This window comes from Mobula birostris, chromosome 8 (genome assembly GCF_030028105.1).
Source record: "Mobula birostris isolate sMobBir1 chromosome 8, sMobBir1.hap1, whole genome shotgun sequence".
NCBI lineage: Eukaryota > Metazoa > Chordata > Chondrichthyes > Myliobatiformes > Myliobatidae > Mobula > Mobula birostris.
Genome location: NC_092377.1, coordinates 7,844,283 through 7,863,340, shown reverse-complemented (window position 1 = coordinate 7,863,340; position 19,058 = coordinate 7,844,283). Strand labels below are relative to the sequence as shown.

Here is a 19,058-nt window from a genome sequence, read left to right as displayed (position 1 = left end):
ATTTGGCTTAGATGTGACAAGATCTATTGGAATAACTGAGGTGACAAGACTGGGGCAAGATCTACAGCCACCGAGGAGCAAGACAGGCAGAGGAGAATTAAAATGGACAGCGATAAAGCAGATTTGCGGATGACACCAAGATTGGGGGTGTGTGAGGAAAACTATCAGAGTTTGCAGCGGGATCTGGAGCAGCTCAAAAAATGAGGTGTAATATGGCAGATGGAATTTAATGTAGGCAAGTGTGAGGTGTTGTACTTTGGGAGGACCAAGCAGGCCAGGTTACACACTGAACAATAGAGTACTGAGGAGTGTGGTGGAAGAAAGGAACCTGGGAATACAGGTCCACAATTCATTCAAAGTGGCATCACAGGTAGATAGGGTCATAAAGTGAGCACTTGACACATTGGCCTTCATAAATTAAAGTATTGAGTGCAGGAGCCGAGATGTTATGTTGAAGTTGCATAAGACTTTGGTGAGGCTTAATATGGAGCGTTGTGCGCAGTTCTGGTCACTTATCTCCAGGAAAGAATTTACAAGGATGTTGCTGGGTCTTAAGCACCTGAGTCATAGGGAAAGGACGAATGGGTTCGGACTTCATTCCCCGGTGTGTAGAAGAACAAGGGGAGATATGATGGAGTTATATAAAATTATGAGGGGTACAGATATGGTAAATGCAAGCAAGCTTTTTCCACTGAGGCTGGGTGAGACTAGAACTAGAGGTCATAGGTTAAGGGTGAAAAGTGAAATACTTAAGGGGAAACTTCTTCAAAGACTGGTGTGAGTGTGGAATGAGCTGTCAGCGGAAGTGGTGGATGCAGGGTTGACTGCAACATTTCAGAAAAGTTTGGATAAGTACATGGATGGGAAGGCTATGGTCCATGTGCGGGTTGCTGGGACTAGGCAGAATAACAGTTCAGCACAGAGTTGATGGACTGACGGACCTGTTTCTGTGCTGTAGTGTTCTATGAAGCAAAAACTCTAAAATCAATCGGAGCATATCAAGTCCAATTTTATTGGAGTTTTGAAAGACCGTCACTGATCCCCTGATCTATTCTGCTGCCTCTGCATGTTCTCCAGGAACTCGAGGAGATGTTCAGTGTCAGCAAGGCCTCTCAGCTCCTCAATCATCTCGTCCAGGAGCTCTTCCCCCAGCATGAAGTCCTTTAGGCTGTAGAGCGATTTGCCGATCCGATGATCTGTCACCCTGTCCTGTGGAAAGTTGTAGGTTCGGATTTTTTCCGATCTCCCCCTGGTCCCAGTCTGGTGAAAGGAAAAGGTGCAGAGAGTTACAGAGTCAAACAGCATTACAGCACGGAAACAGGCCCTTCAGCCCATCGAGTCCATGGGTGGGTCAGCAGGGGTCACAGGCACAGACAGAGATGGGGATGAGGAAATGGTATGGTGGGTCAGGAACAGGAATGAGAGGGGCTACTAGGTGGTGGGTCAAGATCAGAAGGTAGGGTACTGGGACAAGCTGGACAGGTGGGTCAAGGTCAGAGGGTAAGGTCCCAGGACAAGAAAGAGGGTACCTGAGGGGTTGGTTGGAGGCAGGAGGCACAGACAAGAGATGATTCCAGAGGGGTGGGTTGGGGAGAGAAACATGGACAGGACGTGTGGGTCGGGGGAGGGGACACAGATGGAAGGGGAAGCTAGAGATTTAGGTCAGGGAGAGGACATGGACACAAGGTGCGGGTCAGGGGAGAGGATACAGACAGGAGGTGATGCTGGAGGGGCAGGTCAGGAAGAGGAGACATCAACAGGACGTGTGGGTCAGGGGAAGGGACACGGACAGGAGGGGAAGCTGGTGGGAGGGGGCAGAGAAAGGCGGTGGGGGGGGAGGGAGCACCGACAGGAGGGGTGAGTTGGGCAGGCATTGGCAAATGAAGAGGTCGGTGGGGGGGAACACCGACAGGAGGGGATAGCAGATGGAGAGGTCAGGGGAAGGGGTCACAGACTGGAGGGAGGTACCTGAATACTGCGAGCATGCTGCCGTCTGCTCGTCTCCTCCTCCAGCTTCCTGCCGTACAGCTTAGCCCGCAGCATCTGCATGGCCCGTTCGCGATTCCGCAGTTGTGACCGCTCCTGCTGGCACTCAGACACCACACCTGCCCAGCGACAGACGCACAAACTCAGGGGCCCATCGCCACTTCTCATGCAGGCAGTGAAGAAAGCTAATGGCATGCTGGCCTTCATAACAAGGGGAATTGAGTATAAGAGCAAAGAGGTTCTTCTGCAGCTGTACAGGGCCCTGGTGAGACCACACCTGGAGCACTGTGTGCAGTTTTGGTCTCCAAATTTGAGGAAGGACATTCTTGCTATTGAGGGAGTGCAGCCTAGGTTCACAAGGTTAATTCCCGGGATGGCGGGACTGTCATATGTCGAAAGATTGGAGCGACTGGGCTTGTATACTCTGGAATTTAGAAGGCTGAGAGGGGATCTTATTGAAACATATAAGATTATTAAGGGATTGGACACGCTGGAGGCAGGAAGCATGTTCCCGCTGATGGGTGAGTCCAGAACCAGAGGTAACAGTTTAAGAATAAGGGGTAGGCCATTTAGAATGGAGTTGAGGAAAAACTTTTTCACTCAGAGAGTGGTGGATATATGGAATGCTCTGCCCCAGAAGGCTGTGGAGGCCAAGTCTCTGGATGCTTTCAAGAAAGGGATGGATAGAGCTCTTAAAGATAGCGGAATCAAAGGTTATGGGGATAAGGCAGGAACTGGATACTGATTGTGGATGATCAGCCATGATCACAGTGAATGGTGGTGCTGGCTCGAAGGGCCGAATGGCCTACTCCTGTACCTATTGTCTATTGTATACCGGGAATGTACACCATAGGAGCTGAAGTAGACCATTTGGCCCATCGAGTCTGCTCCGCCATTTCAACACGGCTGATTTATTATCCCTGTCGACCCCTTCCTCCTGCCTTCTCCTGGTAACCTTTGCCCCTCACTAATTAAAAACCTATTAACCTCCTCTTTAAATATACCCAGTGACTTGGCCGCCACAACCCTCTGTGGCAATTAATTCCACAGATTCACCACTCTCTGGCTAAAGAAATTCCTCCTCATCTCCGTTCTAAAAGGGCACCCGTCTATTCTCAGCCTGTGCCCCCTGATTTTAGACTCCTGCACTGTAGGAAATATCCTCTCCATGTCCACTCTATCAAGGCCTTTCAATATTCAATAGGTTTCAATGAGATCACCCCTCATTGTTCTGAACTCCAGCGAGAACAGGCCCAGAACCATTCAAACAGAATGTACAGGTGATCACTGGTACATATACAGATGACAATAATGTTAGTGGTGTCACTGACAATGTTCTCAGGATTTACTGAGGGAATTTGCTCAGTTAGGTAAGTGGCTCTGGGCCTGTACTTACTGGAATTTAGAAGAATGAGGGTGGATCTCATTGAAACCTATTGGATATTGAAAGGGCAGGATAGAACAGATGTGAGAAGCATGTTTTCTATAGTTGGGAAGTCTAGAACCAGAGCACATGGTTTCAGAGTAGAGGGGCATCCATTTATAATGGAGATGAGAAGGAATTTCTTTAGCCAGAGAGTGATGAATCTGTGGAATTCATTGCCACAGATGGCTGTGGAGGCCACGTCATTGGATATATTTAAAGCGGAGGTTGATAGGTTCTGGATTAGTCAGGGTGTCAAAGGTTACAGAGAGAGGCAGGAGAATGGGGTTGACAGGGATAATAAATCAGCTATGATGGGATTATCTGAGCAGGCTTGATGCATTGAATTAATTAATTCTACTTTGATGTCTTCTGGTCTAATGGAATGGTAAATGGAGTTTGCTTCAGATAGGTGTGAGGTATCGTACTTTGGAAAGACAAGGACAGACTTTCACAATGAATAGTCAGGCTCTGAGTGTTGTAGAACAGAGGTCTTGAACTACACAGACACAGTTCCCCAAAAACGTAGCCACTGGGAGATAGGGTGATGAAGAAGGCTTTTGGCACGTTGGCCTTCATCATGGGAGATTAATGGTGCGGTCGTACTTTCCTCACTATAGACTCAACCTGCAAATTAACCTTTAGAGAGTAAACACAAAATACTCTGCAGATGCTGGGGTCACAGCAACACTCACAACACGCTGCAGGAACAGCAGGTCGGGCAGCATCCGTGGAAACGATGAGTCGACGTTTCCGGCCGGAACCCTTCGTCATGACTGAAGAGGGAAGGGGCGGAGGCCCTATAAAGAAGGTGGGGGGGAGGGTGGGAAGGAGAAGGCTGGTAGGTACCAGGTGAAAAACCAGTAAGGGGAAAGATAAAGGGGTGGGGGAGGGGAGGCAGGGAGGTGACATAGAAGACATAGCCTTAGAATAGAGGGGTGTCCTTTTAGAACATAGTTGGGGAGGAATTTCTCAAGCCAGAGAGCCGTGAATCTTTGGAATGCTTTGCCACAGGCAGCTGTGGAGGCCAAGACTTTATATATATCCAAGGCAGAAGTTAATAGATTCTTGACTGGTCAGGGCTTGAAGGGAATTGGGGAGAAGAAACGAGATTGGGAAAAGAGAGGAAAATTGGATCAGCCATGAAATGTTGGAGCAGACTCGAAGGGCCAAATGGCCTAATTCTGCTCCTATATCTAATGGTCTTATGGTAAGGTCTGTCCTTAGCAACATTCCAAAGACGTACTGGTTAGTGAGTTGTGGGTATGCCGACAATTGTGGGCTTGGCCATCCTCGGACTGCGTTGGTCGTTAACGCTAATGTACATGTGACAAATGAAGCTACCGACGTGTCAGTCCACGGCCTCCTCTTCTGCCACGATGAGGCCACTCTCAGGTCGGAGGAGCAATACCTCATATTCTGTTAAGGTAGCCTCCAACCTGATGGCATGAACATCGATTTCTCCTCTCCCCCCGCCCTTCTATTACCCACTCTGACCTCTCACTTCTTCTCCTCACCTGCCTATCACCTCTCCCTAGGTCCCCTCCTTCTTCCCTTTCTCCCATTGTCCACTCTCCTCTCCTATCAGATTCCTTCTTCTCCAGCCCTTTACCTTTCCCACTCACCTGGTTTCACCCATCACCTTCTAGCTTGTCCTCCTTCCCCTCCCACAACCTTTCCATTCCGGCTCCTTCTCCTTTCCTATCCTGTCCTGATGAGGAGTCCCGGCCTGAAACGTTGACTGTTTGTTCATTTCCATAGATGCTGCCTGACCTGCTGAGCTCCTCCAGCAAGTTGTGTATTGCTCTCAATTTCCAGCATCTGCAGAATCTCGTGGTTATAATATTTGTTTCTTTCTAAACACCCCAAATGTAGTCTCACCCGTGTCTTGCACAGTTGTAACATTACATCCCTGTACTCATCGCCCTGTCCATTAAAAGCAAGTGTTCCAAATGCCTTCTTTACCACCTGACCCTCAGAGAAAAGTCAAGGGTGTTGTCATATTATTTAAGGTGTGATTCTTCCCACTGGAGTGACTGTGGTTTCCTGGTCCCGGTGACCCTGTCCACGGGGATCAGAGCTGCCTGAATGCCAGGGAGCGCCCCTTACCGGTCGGGATGTGGAGGATTCGGACTGCGCTGTCCGTCGTGTTCACATGTTGACCTCCTGCCCCACTCGCTCGCTTCGTTTCGATCCGCAGGTCCTTTGGGTTGATCGTCAGCTCAATCTGAGGGGAGGAATTCCAAAGGTCGACAGAAAGTCATGGAAATGGCCCAGTCCATCACAGGAAAATCCCTCCCCGTTACTCAGCACATCCAGAAGGAGCGCTGCCACAAGAAAGCAGCGTCCACCATCCAGGCCATGCTCTCTTCTCACTACTACCTTGTGCTTCTGTTGTGGGAGTGTTCCGTCTGACTGCATCGTTGTGTGGTACGGAAGGTGCAAGGCATCGGACCGCAAGATCCTACAGAGGATAGCGGTAAAAACTGCCGAGAGGATCACCGGGGTCTCCCTCCCACTATTTGTGACTTTTACGGAGTATTGCAGATGAAGCATTGTTGAGGAACCCCACCACCCATCCCACAATCTCTTTGACCCACTACGGTCAGGAAGGAGGTACAGGAGCATCAGGACTGGGACTGCCAGACTGAGCTTCTTTCCTCAGGTTGCGAGACTAACGAACACCCTGTCACCACCCAGGTTTTGTCACTAGGACAGCGAGCTGTTTACTGTCTACCTGTGCTGCATGCCACATGCATTTTGAATTATATCTTACTGAGATAGTTGTGGTAATATTGTTTTATGTGCTGTGTGTGATACATGTTATGTGGGTGCGTGTGGTCTGGAGAAATGCTATTTCATCACGTTGTATATATGTACAGATGCTAATGAAGGTAAAGTTGAAATGTGCAATGGGGCAGTTTGACTCTGTACTTAACCAGAGCTGTGGGAATGTGTGAAGGGACAGTACGTGGGCAGCTCAGCGGTTGCTGACGCAAAGGAACTTGATGCTAATACAACTCAGCCAATCTGGATTGCTGGGAGTTTTCCGTCAGCTCACCAGAGAGAGGGTGGCCTTCATAAGGGAGGGTGTAAAGCAGAGCGGGTACCTCGGTGGGCTGGGGTAATACCACCACGGTCATGGTGCTGGTGTGAATCCTGCCTTGCTTCTCGGTTCTGGGGATCCTCTGAACTCGGTGAACCCCACCCTCATACTTCAGGCGTCCATAGCTCCCCTCTCCGCTCACACTGGCAACAGCATGTCGCAGACCTCCTGCGGGGAGAGAAGGAAAATACCTTTGCCGCCAGTTCAGACACAACGTAAACATTACATACAAAATATCTACAAGATCGGAAGAGTACAGAACGCTACTACAGCACCAGTGGCCCGGGTTCGATTCTCGTCCCTGCCTGTACGAGTTTGTATGTTCTCCCTGTGACCACATTCCCCTGGGTGCTCTGGTTTCTGAGCACATTCCAGTGATTACGGGTTAATTAGTGTAATTGGGGGGCATGGTTTCAGGGGCTGGAGGGGCCTGTATCTCTGAAGAAATAAATAAGTTCACAAGGATGTTGCCGGGACTTGAGGATCTGAGTTATAGGGAAAGATTGAATAGCTGAGGACTCTATTCCCTGGAACGTCAGAGAACGAGGGGAGATTTGATACAGCTATTCACAATGATGAGGGGTATAGATAGGGTAAATGCAAACTGGCTTTTTCCCATAGAGGTTGGGTGAGACAACAACTAGAGGTCATAGGTTTAGGGTGAAAGGTGAAATGTTTAAGGGGAATCAGAGGGGGATCTTCTTCACTCAGAGGGTGGTGACAGTGTGGAATGAGCTGCCAGCAGAAGTGGTGGACGTGGGTTCGACTTAAGTATGGATGTGTACATGGATGGAGGGCTATGGTCCAGGTGCGGGTCAATGGGACTAGCCAGAATAACAGGTTTCAATGACATCTCCCTTCATTCTTCTCCACTCCAGCGGGTACAGGCCCAGAGCCACCATATGTTAACCCTTGTGAACCTTCTCTGGACCATCCCCAATGGCAACAAATTCTTTCCTGGAGGAGGGAGGGGGAAAGAGGCATGAGAGGGAGGGGGAGGAGAGGAAGGAGAGGGATTCTGGGGTTTCAATGGATGAGGACCAGAAGAAGTGACAAGAGTCCAAAGCAGGACAAGCTGGCATGTCAGAGGGCACTGGGGCTGGAGGATGTTAAGGAGAGAAGAAGACAGAAAGATAGGTTGGGTTTAAAGTTCATCTCTCAGTGACAACCAAGGACACTACCTAGCTCACTGTGACGGTAGTCCAGCACGTCAAAGTCCCAGTGCTTGTAGGCTGCGTAGCCCTGGTACATTTCAAACATCTCCGCAGCAAACAGCATGGACTCCTGTCCGCCGACGCCCGCTGTCACCTCCAGAATCAGGTCGTTGTTACTCGCCTCTTCCGAGGGAATCAGGAGTGAAAGGATCTGCAAACGAGGAGAAGAGGGTTCAGCACCAAGACTTGGGCATGAGACCACCCAGTTCTGATACATCAGATGTTTCTTCTTTCTCCTCCTCCAGCAGCAGCTGAGTCAGGGGATAGTAGAAAAAGAACAAGGTGCAGCCAGGTGGGATTTCAATGCCAGTAGTATTATACTGTCACTCCCACTACCTATTAAATGCTCCTAATGGTGTGTGTTTCAAAAGGCCTCTGACAACCAAGTCCAGCTCCTGGCCTTTGCATGTGGCTTAGCTACCAAACCAGGCAGAACTGTCTCTACTGACAGGAGAAGGGGCAAATGTAGATTACTGGCATGTTAAAACCAGTCACTTCTGACAGATGGGACCTGTCAGCCTTGGTGGACATATCAGCTAGGAGAAGGAAACCTCTGACCTAAACCTCCCTTGCCTTGAGGCTATATTGACTCATGTGGAAGGCTTTGGGAATAAACCCCGAGGGGAAAAAAAAATCAAGAGCTGGAGCCTCAAATTGAGTTCAACGCTGGCTGGTAACTCCTGCGACGCTGCTGGTGACAAACTGCATTGGTCTCTGCCGTTCCTTTGGATTCGTCAGATGCGTAGGGGGGGAGCTTGCTACATGGGCAACAGCTTGCTCTCCATATTGTACTGCCCAGACTTGCGTAGCTAGACAGCTAGGACACAACATCCATGGTCAACCCTGATCAACGGAGGCCTCAGCATCATTATCTGATATATGCATTGTGTCTTGCACATTCATCCCTGAGGAACAATGGCTTCGTTTAGCTGTGTACATGTGTATGGTCGAATGACAATAAACTTCAACTTGACTCGTTATATTAATTCATAGTCAGATTCATTTATTTATCACATGTGCATCAAAACATTTAGTGAAATGCATTGTTTCCGCTAACAAACAACACAAGGTAAAGATTTTCTGGAGGAAGCCCTCAAGTGTTGCCACACCAACACAGCATGCCCACAATGCTCAGCACATCAGCAACAAAGCACCCTATAGCTTCCACATCTTGGTAATGGATCATCTACAAATATATTAAAAGATATTAGAAATGACAGCCCAACCAAATGTTTCTTCTTGTTCCCAGTTCCCTCAATTTTCCAGCACTTTGACAGAACGTCTGGTACGGAGGGGCCACTGCACAGGATCGGAAAAAGCTGCAGAAGGTTGTAAACTCAGCCAGCTCCACCATGGGCGTGAGACTCCCCGGCATCCAGGATACCTTCAAAAGGCTATGCCTTAAAAGGAGACATCTGCTATTAAGCATCCCTATCACCCAGGACATGCCCTCTTTTCATTGCTGCCAGCAGGAGGTGGTAAAGGAACGTGAAGACACAAATTCAAAGATTCAGGAACAATTTTTTCCCTTCCAGCATTACATTTCTGAATGGACAATGAACCCATGAATATCATCCCACTATTTTTGTGTGGTTTTTTTTTTGCACTCTTTTTGCTCTGCTTATTTAATTTTTATATGTGCCTCTTACTGTAATTTATAGATTTTTATGGATTACAACATACTGCAAAACAACAAATTTCATGTCATCTGCTTGTGATGATAAACCTGATTGTGATTCAGGTTCCGAATACGAGCAGGAGACAGGAGCCATTCCTACCTTGGTCCTCAGGCCCTGGATCGTTGCCTGGCAACCACTCTCTTCACTCTCTGCCAGCCTCTTTAGATCGGCATCGTCATCTGCAACACACAAACGGGGTGTCAACTCCCGCGCTCCGATTTCATCGGTACACGTAGCACCACGTAGCCGGCTCAGAGTGTGGCAAAGAACCTCCCTATCCTTGCTCAGTGGAGGGGACCTACCAGGCTGGGCTACAACTGACACTTAAGGAAAATAGTTAATATTGATTTATTTAGAGATAAAGCATGGAACAGGCCGTTCTGGCCCAATGAGCCACACCCCGCCACCGATTCAACCCTCGCCTAATCACAGGACAATTTACAATGACCAATTAACCTATGAACAGGTACACCTGTTTTCTGCGAAAGGAAACTGGAGCACCCTGAGGAAACCCAGAGGCCCATGAGAAGGGTGACAGACGTACAAACTTTTTACAAACATTGGAATGAACTCCAAACTCCGATGCCCTGAGCTGTAATAACATCATGTTAACTGCTCTACTACCATGGCGCCCTTGAAGAACGCAACCTACAGGGCCAAACAAAACTTCTGGTTTATAGAGCAGTTGTCCTTCCTTCCTATGTAACTGTCTGGATCTAAATCATAGGCCACCTGAACGCCCTGGAACACCACCACCAAAAATCCCTGTAACAGACTTCCAGGTTCAGCTGGAGGGACAGACACACTAACACCAGCGTACTGGAGGAGGCCAAGATGAACAACATCTCCACCATGATAAGGCACAATAGTGTAGCGGTTAGCGTAATGCAGTTCAGTTCTTGCCGCTGTTTGTCAGGAGTGTGTATATGCTCCCTGTGACCATGTGGATTTCCTCCAGGTGCTCTGGTTTCCTCCCATATTCCAAAGGTGTTCTGGGTAGTATGTTAATTGGTCATTGTAAATTGCCCTGATATTAGCACAGGATTAAATCGGTGGGTTGCTGGGCGGTGTAGCTCGGTGGGCTGAAAGGATCTGTTCCACACTGTATCTCTAAATAAATTAAATAATGTTACACCAACTCTGATTGACAGGCCATGTCATCCAGATGCCTAACTCGCGTCTCCTCAAACCGATCCTTTACTCCCAGTTGAAGGAAGGTCAGTAAGGCCCAGGTGGGAAAATGAAACAACTCATAGATACCATCAAAATCAAAGTTCAAAGTAAATTTATTATCAAAGTACATACGTATATTATCACCATATACAACTCTAAGATTCATTTGAATCTCAACCAAGAATCAGCCTGAAGAAATTCAACATGACATCTAAAAACTGGAAGACATTTCACTCAAAAGATACACCTGGAGGAAATTTGTTCATGAAGGTACATGTGCTACATGAGAACAACATCCACTAGTTAGAATCAGAACCTTTGCCTTTGACAAGGTGCCGCACATGAAGCTGCTTAGCAAGGTACGAGTCGATGGAATTACAGGGGAGTTACTGGTATGGGTGGAGCATTGGCTGGTCGGCAGAAAACAGAGTGTGGGAATAAAAGGATCCTATTCTGGCTGGCTGCCAGTTACCAGTGGAATTCCACAGGGGGTGGTGTTGGGACTGCTTCTTTTTACGGTGTATGTCAATGATTTGGTCTATGGTATTAATGGATTTCTGGCTAAATTTGCTGATGATACAAAGATAAGTGGAGGAGCGGGTAGTGTTGAGGAAACAGAGAGCTTGCAGAGAGACTTAGATAGTTCAGGGGAATGGACAAAGAAGTGGCAAATTAAATACAATGTTGGAAAGTGTATGGTCATGCACTTTGGTGGAAGAAATAAACGGGCAGATTATTTAGATGGGGAGAGAATTCAATATGCAGAGATGCAAAGGAACTTGGGAGTCCTTGTGCAGGATACCCTAAAAGTTAACCTTCAGGTTGAGTTGGTTGTGAAGAAGGTGAATGCAATGTTGGCATTCATTTCTAGAGGTATGGAATATAAGAGCAGGAATGTGATGTTGAGGCTCTATAAAGCACTCGTGAGACCACACTTGGAGTATTGTGTGCAGTTTTGGGCTCCTTATTTTAGAAAGGATATACTGACATTGGAGAGGGTTCAGAGAAGATTCACGAGAATGATTCCAGGAATGAAAGGGTTACCGTATGAGAAACGTCTGGCTGCTCCTGGGCTGTATTCCCTGGAGTTCAGGAGAATGAGGGGGGATCTCATAGAAACATTCTGAATGTTAAAAGGTTAGATATGGCAAAGTTATTTCCCATGGTAGGGGAGTCCAGGACAAGAGGGCAGTACTTCAGGATTGAAGGACGTCCGTTTAGAACTGAGATGCAGAGAAATTACTTTAGTCAGAGGGTGGTAAATCTGTGGAATTTGTTGCCACAAGCAGCTGCGGAGGTCGAGTCATTAGGTGTATTTAAGGCAGAGATAGATAGGTTCTTGATTAGCCAGGGCATTAAAGGATATGGGATGAAGGCAGGGGAGTGGGGATGACTGGAAGAATTGGATCAGCCCATGATTAAATGGCGGAGCAGACTTGATGGGCTGAACGGACTATAGAAACATAGAAAATAGGTGCAGGAGTAGGCCATTCGGCCCTTCGAGCCTGCACCGCCATTCAGTACGATCATGGTTGATCATCCCAACTCAAAACCCTGTACCAGCCTCCATACCCCCTGATCCCTTTAGCCACAAGGGCCATATCTAACTCCCTCTTAAATATAGCCAATGAACTGGCCTCAACTGTTTCCTGGGGCAGAGAATTCCACAGATTCACCACTCTCTGTGTGAAGAAGTTTTTCCTAATCTCAGTCCTAAAAGGCTTCGCCTTTATCCTCAAACTGTGACCCCTCGTTCTGGACTTCCCCAACATCGGGAACAACCTTCCTGCATCTAGCCTGTCCAATCCCTTTAGGATTTTATACGTTTCAATAAGATCCCCCCCTCAAACTTCTAAATTCCAACGAGTATAAGCCTAGTTCATCCAGTCTTTCATCGTATGAAAGTCCTGCCATCCCAGGAATCAATCTGGTGAACCTTCTTTGTACTCCCTCTATGGCAAGGATGTCTTTCCTCAGATTAGGGGACCAAAACTGCACACAATACTCCAGGTTGGGTCTCACCAAGGCCTTGTACAACTGCAGTAGTACCTCCATGCTCCTGTACTCGAATCCTCTTGCTATTAATGCCAGCATACCATTTGCCTTTTTCACCGCCTGCTGCACCTACATGCCCACTTTCAATGACTGGTGTATAATGACACCCAGGTCTCGTTGTACCTCCCCTTTTCCTAATCGGCCACCATTCAGATAATAATCTGTTTTCCTGTTTTTGCCACCAAAGTGGATAACTTCACATTTATCCACATTAAATTGCATCTGCCATGAATTTGCCCACTCACCTAACCTATCCAAGTCACCCTGCATCCTCTTAGCATCCTCCTCACAGCTAACACTGCCGCCCAGCTTCGTGTCATCTGCAAACTTGGAGATGCTGCATTTAATTCCCTCATCCAAGTCATTAATATATATTGTAAACAACTGGGGTCCCAGCACTGAGCCTTGCGGTACCCCACTAGTCACTGCCTGCCATTCTGAAAAGGTCCCGTTTATTCCCACTCTTTGCTTCCTGTCTGCCAACCAATTCTCTATCCACATCAATACCTTACCCCCAATACCGTGTGCTTTAAGTTTGCACACTAATCTCCTGTGTGGGACCTTGTCAAAAGCCTTTTGAAAATCCAAATATACCACATCCACTGGTTCTCCCCTATCCACTCTACTAGTTACACCCTCAAAAAATTCAGTGAGATTCGTCAGACATGACTTTCCTTTCACAAGTCCATGCAGACTTTGTCCGATGATTTCACCGCTTTCCAAATGTGCTGTTATCATATCTTTGATAACTGACTCTAGCATTTTCCCCACCACCGATGTTAGGCTAACCGGTCTATAATTCCCCGGTTTCTCTCTCCCTCCTTTTTTAAAAAGTGGGGTTACATTAGCCATCCTCCAATCCTCAGGAACTAGTCCAGAATCTAAAGAGTTTTGAAAAATTATCACTAATGCATCCACTATTTCTTGGGCTACTTCCTTAAGCACTCTGGCATGCAGACCATCTGGCCCTGGGGATTTATCTGCCTTTAGTCCCTGCAATTTACCTAACACCACTTCCTTACTAACATGTATTTCCCTCAGTTCCTCCATCTCACTGGACCCTCTGTCCCCTACTATTTCCGGAAGATTATTTATGTCCTCCTTCGTGAAGGCAGAACCAAAGTAGTTATTCAATTGGTCTGCCATGTCCTTGTTCCCCATAATCAACTCACCTGTTTCTGTCTGTAGGGGACCTACATTTGTCTTATGTCTGCTTCTATATCTTATGGTCTATCTTATCTCACTGTATGTTTCAATGATTAAACTGCTGGAGGAACTCAGCAGGTTGGGCAGCAACTATGGAAATGAATAAGCAGACCAGGTTTCAGGTTGAGGACTGGAAAGGAAGGGGGCAGAAGCCAGAATAAGAAGCTGGGTGGAGGGGAAGCAAGTCAAGCTGGCAGGTCATAGATGAGACCAGGTGAGGTGGGTGGGGATGAAGTGAGAAGCTGGAAGTTGAAGGAGGAAGGAGAGGAGAATGGAAGAAAGGAAAAGGAGGAGGGCAGCCAGAAAGGGGAATGGGGAAAGAGAGAAAGGGGAGAGGAGGGAACAAGTTACCAGAAGTTTGAGATATCAATATTCAGGCCATTAAGTTGGAGGCTACCCATACGGAATGTAAGGTGTTGCTCCTTCAAACTGAATGTGGCCTCATCGTGGCAGGGCAGTAGAGAAGGCCATGGAGAGGTGTTGGAAGAGGAATGTTTAGTGGAACTGAAAGGCGCGGGGGTGTCCTCACATAGTGCCACAGAGCTACTCAGCATGGGTACGGGCACTTAGGCTCCCTTGTCTCATGCAGTCACGGACAGAACGTACAGACAGCAGCAGGAATTGAAGCCTGGTCGCGATTGTTGACGGTGTAAAGTGCTACGCTTGCCGCTGTGCTACTGGGCTGTCTTTCTGTGCGTGATGCTCACCTTTCAGCAGGATCTCAATGTCTCGAAGCTCCTGTTCCTTGGCCCTCAGCTGCAGCAGTTCGTTCACCACCGGTGCTAGCTCACCCACTCGCCTCTGCAGCTCCCTGGCTGTACTGTCGCTCTCCTGCCCGGGGGACGCCCGGCAACCAGCGAGTCTCTCCAGCGACTCCGCGTACTCCCGCTCCAGCTCCCTCAGGTAGCCCTGCAGTGAGCTCTGGCCGAACACCTCCTCCGTGGTACGAGCACGGGACGGGCCTGCAGCGTCGAGAGGCTTGGAAGTGCTCAGCCGCATCTTCAGATGGAAAGCCTTCCTCACGCACCAGGGCTGAAGCTTGGCGAGGCACCGCCCAGCGCGAAGGTGGCCACGGGCAAAGTCCAGTAGCGTCCGCCCGGCACCGAGCATGTTTTCCCAAGTGGTCCTGCAGTTTGGCAATGGGATTCCACCAAGAGCAGAGTGTCCACAGATCCCTGACCTGCAGGTTAAATGAGCTTTTTATTTGCCACACATACACCGAACGGTCCCGTGAAAAGCATCAACAACCAACAAAGTCCGAGGAAGCATCGCCAACGTGGCATGCCCCGAATTTACTAACCCGTACGTCTTTGGAACGTGGGGGGGAACTGGAGCACCCAGAGGGAACCCATGTAGCCAAGAGTCAAATTTATTTATCACACGTACATCAAAACGCACAGAGAAATGTGTCGTTTGTGTTAACAACCAACACACCTGAAGGTGTGCTGAGAGCACCTCACAAGTGTCACCACACATTCTGGTGCCAACATAGCATGCCCACAAAGCTCGGCAGAACAACACAGAACACAACAAGCAACAAAACAACAACAGCAAAACAAACTCCTTCCTCCCTCAACCAACACACATCAAAGTTGCTGGTGAACGCAGCAGGCCAGGCAGCATCTCTAGGAAGAGGTACAGTCGACGTTTCGGGCCGAGACCCTTCGTCAGGACTAACTGAAAGAACTAATCTGTTACTAGCTCTTCTTTCAGTTAGTCCTGACGAAGGGTCTCAGCCCGAAACGTCGACTGTACCTCTTCCTAGAGATGCTGCCTGGCCTGCTGCGTTCACCAGCAACTTTGATGTGTGTTGCTTGAACTTCCAGCATCTGCAGAATTCCTCGTGTTTGAGTCCTTCTTCCCTCAAATTGTTTGCAGACAGCGGTGGGAATTGAGCCTGGGTTGCGGGCACTACAATCAGCTTTGCACTAACCACTACACTCTCATGCCACCCCCAAGACACACAACCTTTCAGTCATAAAAGTAGTGGATACTGCCCAGTCTGTCATGGGTAAAGCCGTCTCCACCATTGAACACATCTACACAGAGCTCTGACGCAGGAAAGCAGCATCCATCATCAGGGACCCCCACTATCTTCTCACTGCTGCCATCAGGAAGAAGGTACAAGAACCTCAGGACCCACACCACCAGGTTCAGGAACAGTTATTACCCCCCAACCATCAGGCTTTTGAATCAATGGGGACCCGAGTCTCCCCAACCACAAACTGTTCCAGCTGCTACCATCCGGGAAACGGAACTGCAGCATAAAAGCCAGGACCAACAGGCTCCGGGACAGCTTATTCCACCAGGCCATCAGACTGATTAATTCACGGTGATACAATTGTATTTCAATGTTATATTGACTGTTTTATTGTACGTACTACTTATTATAAATTACTATAAGTTGCACATTTAGACGGAGAAGTACAATAAAAATTTTTACTCGTATATGAAGGATGTAAGTAATTAAGTCAATTCAATTCAATTTCACTCACCTCAACACTGAACTATTCCCACAACCTATGGGCTCACTTTCAAGGACTCCTCAAACCATGTTCTCGATATTTATTGCTTACTTATTTATTATTATTAATTTTTTCTTTTTATATTTGCACAGATTGTTGTCTTTTGCACATTGGTTGTTTGTCCATCCTGTTGGGTGTGGTCTCTCATTGATTCTATTGCATTTCTCATATTTACTGTGAATGTCCGCAAGAAAATGAATCACAGGTTTGTGTATGGTTCAAAGTAAATTTATTATCAGAGTACATATATGTCACCAGAACCCACCATGAGTTTAGTGTTTTAGCGGGCATACTCCAAAAACTATAATAGAATCAACAAAGGACTACTCCCAACAGAGTGGACAAACATCCAAGGTACAAAGACAAAACAGAAATAAAATAATAAACAAATAAGCAATAGACATCGAGAACGTGAGATGAAGAGTCTCATGATAGGTTGTAGGAACAATTCAATGATGGGGCAAGTGAATTTGAGTGAAGTTACCATACCTGGTTCAAGAGCCAGATGGGTGAGGGGTAATTACTGTTCCTGAACCTGGTGGTGTGAGTCCCTAGGCTCCTGTATCTCATCTGCTCTTTTCCAAATGCCCTGCTAATGTTATCCCTATAATTCTACATCCAGCCAACATATATATATGTACTTTGACAATAAATTTACTTCGAACACTGGGCACCATGGTAACATAGCGGTTAGTGCGATGCTATTACAGCAAGGGGTGTCGGAGTTCAGAGTTCGATCCCGGCATCCTCCCCGTGAACGCATGGGCTTTCTCCGGGTGCTCCGGTTTCCTCCCACAGTCCATAGACGTGTTGGGTAGGTTAACTGGTCATTATAAATTGTCCCGTGATTAGGTTAGTGTTAATCAGGGTTGTTGGATGGGGGGGGTGGGGGGGGTTGCTGGGTAAAGCGTTTTGAAGGGCATATACTGTGCTGTGTCTCTAAATAAAATGAACAGTGAATTCGATGACTTTCTCTACGCTGAGGATGTCAGCTCCGTAAGCTCTCCCAGAACTTGTGACATGGGCTGTCTGCAGTACAGGACACTGATCCATAGTATTCCCTCTACCTTCGGCTTCCTCCCTCCTCATCACACGTCCCTCAGCACTCCACTTCCTCTGCCCTCCCGGCTGTGTGAATCTCCTTCCTCCTCCTCTCCCCTGAGTGACTCTCCCTCCTCCTCCCTCGCCTGCTTCCCCTACCCTCCACGTCCCTCCTGCGTTACACCCCCTCCCCTCCCTGTCCTTCCCGCGTGCTCCCCTACCCTCCACGTCCCTCCTGCGTGACATCCCCTCTCCTCCCCTCCACGTCCTTCCCACGTGACACCCCCTACCCTCCCCGTCCCTCCCACGTGACCCCCCTCCCCTCCAGGTCTCTAACGTGAGACACCCCCTACCCTCCACGTCCCTCCTGCGTGACACCCCCTCCCCTCCCTGTCCCTCCCGCGTGCTCCCCCTACCCTCCACGTCCCTCCTGCGTGACATCCCCTCCCCTCGTCTCTCCTGCGTGACACCCTTCCCCTCGTCCCTCCCGTGTGACACCCCTTCCCCTCCACGTCCCTCCTGCATGACACCCCCTACCCTCCCCCCCACGTCCCCCCCGCGTGACACCCCCTACCCGCCCCGTCCCTCCCACGTGACCCCCTCCCCGCCAGGTCCTTCCCACATGACACCCTCTCCCCTCCACGTCCCTCCAGCATGACTCCCCCTCCCACCTGACATTCCCTCCTTCTTCCCACCCTACTGCCTCCTTTTACTCCATCCTGTGCAACTCCCCCTTCTCCTCCTCCTTCCCCCTCCTCCTGCATGACTCTCCTTCATCTTACAACTCCTCTCTCTGGCCTGTCACGCTCGATTCAGTGCCATTCCCCCAGTGCTCCATTCCTGTCCCTCCTGGTGTGACGCTCCCTCTTCCCGTCTTTCCTACAAGTGGCGCTCCCTCCTCCCTTTCTCCCCAACGGTGCCACTCTCCCTCTCCCCACGGCGCGGCACTCCCTCCTCCCTCCTCCCTCCCTCTCTACCACGGTGCGGCGCTCCCTCCAGCCTCCCTCTCCCCACGGTGCGGCGCTCCCTCCTCCCTCTCTCCCCAGAGCTCGGCGGTCCCTCCAGCCTCCCTCCCCACGGTGCGGTGCTCCCTCCAGCCTCCCTCTCCCCAACGGTGCGGTCCTCTCTCCTCACTGATAAGGATATTCCGAAGATAAACTGCGCAGTCGCTGTTCGTGATCAGGGAGTGCGGTCTCGATCCGCCGCAGAACTTCGATACGTGCAGCAGTAGACCGGCGAGTAGAGCCCGAGGATTCGCAGGCCGCGCTAAGCCCCGCCCCCTCCCGGCTGGCCTTTCCATCGATGGGGCACTTTCCCAACCGCAATGTCTGATGGTTCCTTTCTGCGCCATCATCACATCCAAATATAGTGCTCAAATTGTTCAGGAGGTACCTCAAGTCATGATCCTAGTATGTTTCATTCCTATTTTTCCGTTTTATCACGTCAGGAAAAATGGAGATGGTGGAAAATAGGTAAAGTAGCCCATTTTTCCCTGCGTGTCTGCTCTAACACCCACGAAGGTCATGGCGAATTTTTAAAAAATATATATCCCTGGCAATTGCGTTGCAGTGTCCGCAAAAATAAAAACTTTAGAAACGCGACTCTGCACATCACGATAACCACCTTCCCCTTCATCTACACTTCTCGTTG

The 19,058-nt window shown here is 48.8% G+C and overlaps 1 protein-coding gene across 2 annotated transcripts; it reads right to left on the bottom strand.

Annotated features, from left to right (window-relative positions):
• Positions 1-999: 999 nt before the first annotated feature.
• LOC140201134 (peptide chain release factor 1-like, mitochondrial) lies at positions 1,000-18,683 on the bottom strand. 2 transcript variants are annotated; one of them, XM_072264769.1, is made up of 8 exons: positions 18,543-18,620; positions 14,550-15,022; positions 9,508-9,587; positions 7,697-7,880; positions 6,520-6,683; positions 5,519-5,636; positions 1,969-2,105; positions 1,000-1,260 (listed from the first exon to the last, which is right to left on the bottom strand). In XM_072264769.1, exons 2-8 carry the CDS (start codon positions 14,950-14,952, stop codon positions 1,033-1,035), a joined length of 1,314 nt encoding a protein of 437 aa, XP_072120870.1. In that variant the 5' UTR covers positions 14,953-15,022; positions 18,543-18,620; the 3' UTR covers positions 1,000-1,032. The 2 variants fall into 2 exon arrangements, with proteins under 2 accessions (XP_072120870.1, XP_072120871.1); XM_072264770.1 differs by lacking the exon at positions 14,550-15,022 and having other exon boundaries at positions 18,543-18,683.
• Positions 18,684-19,058: the final 375 nt, after the last annotated feature.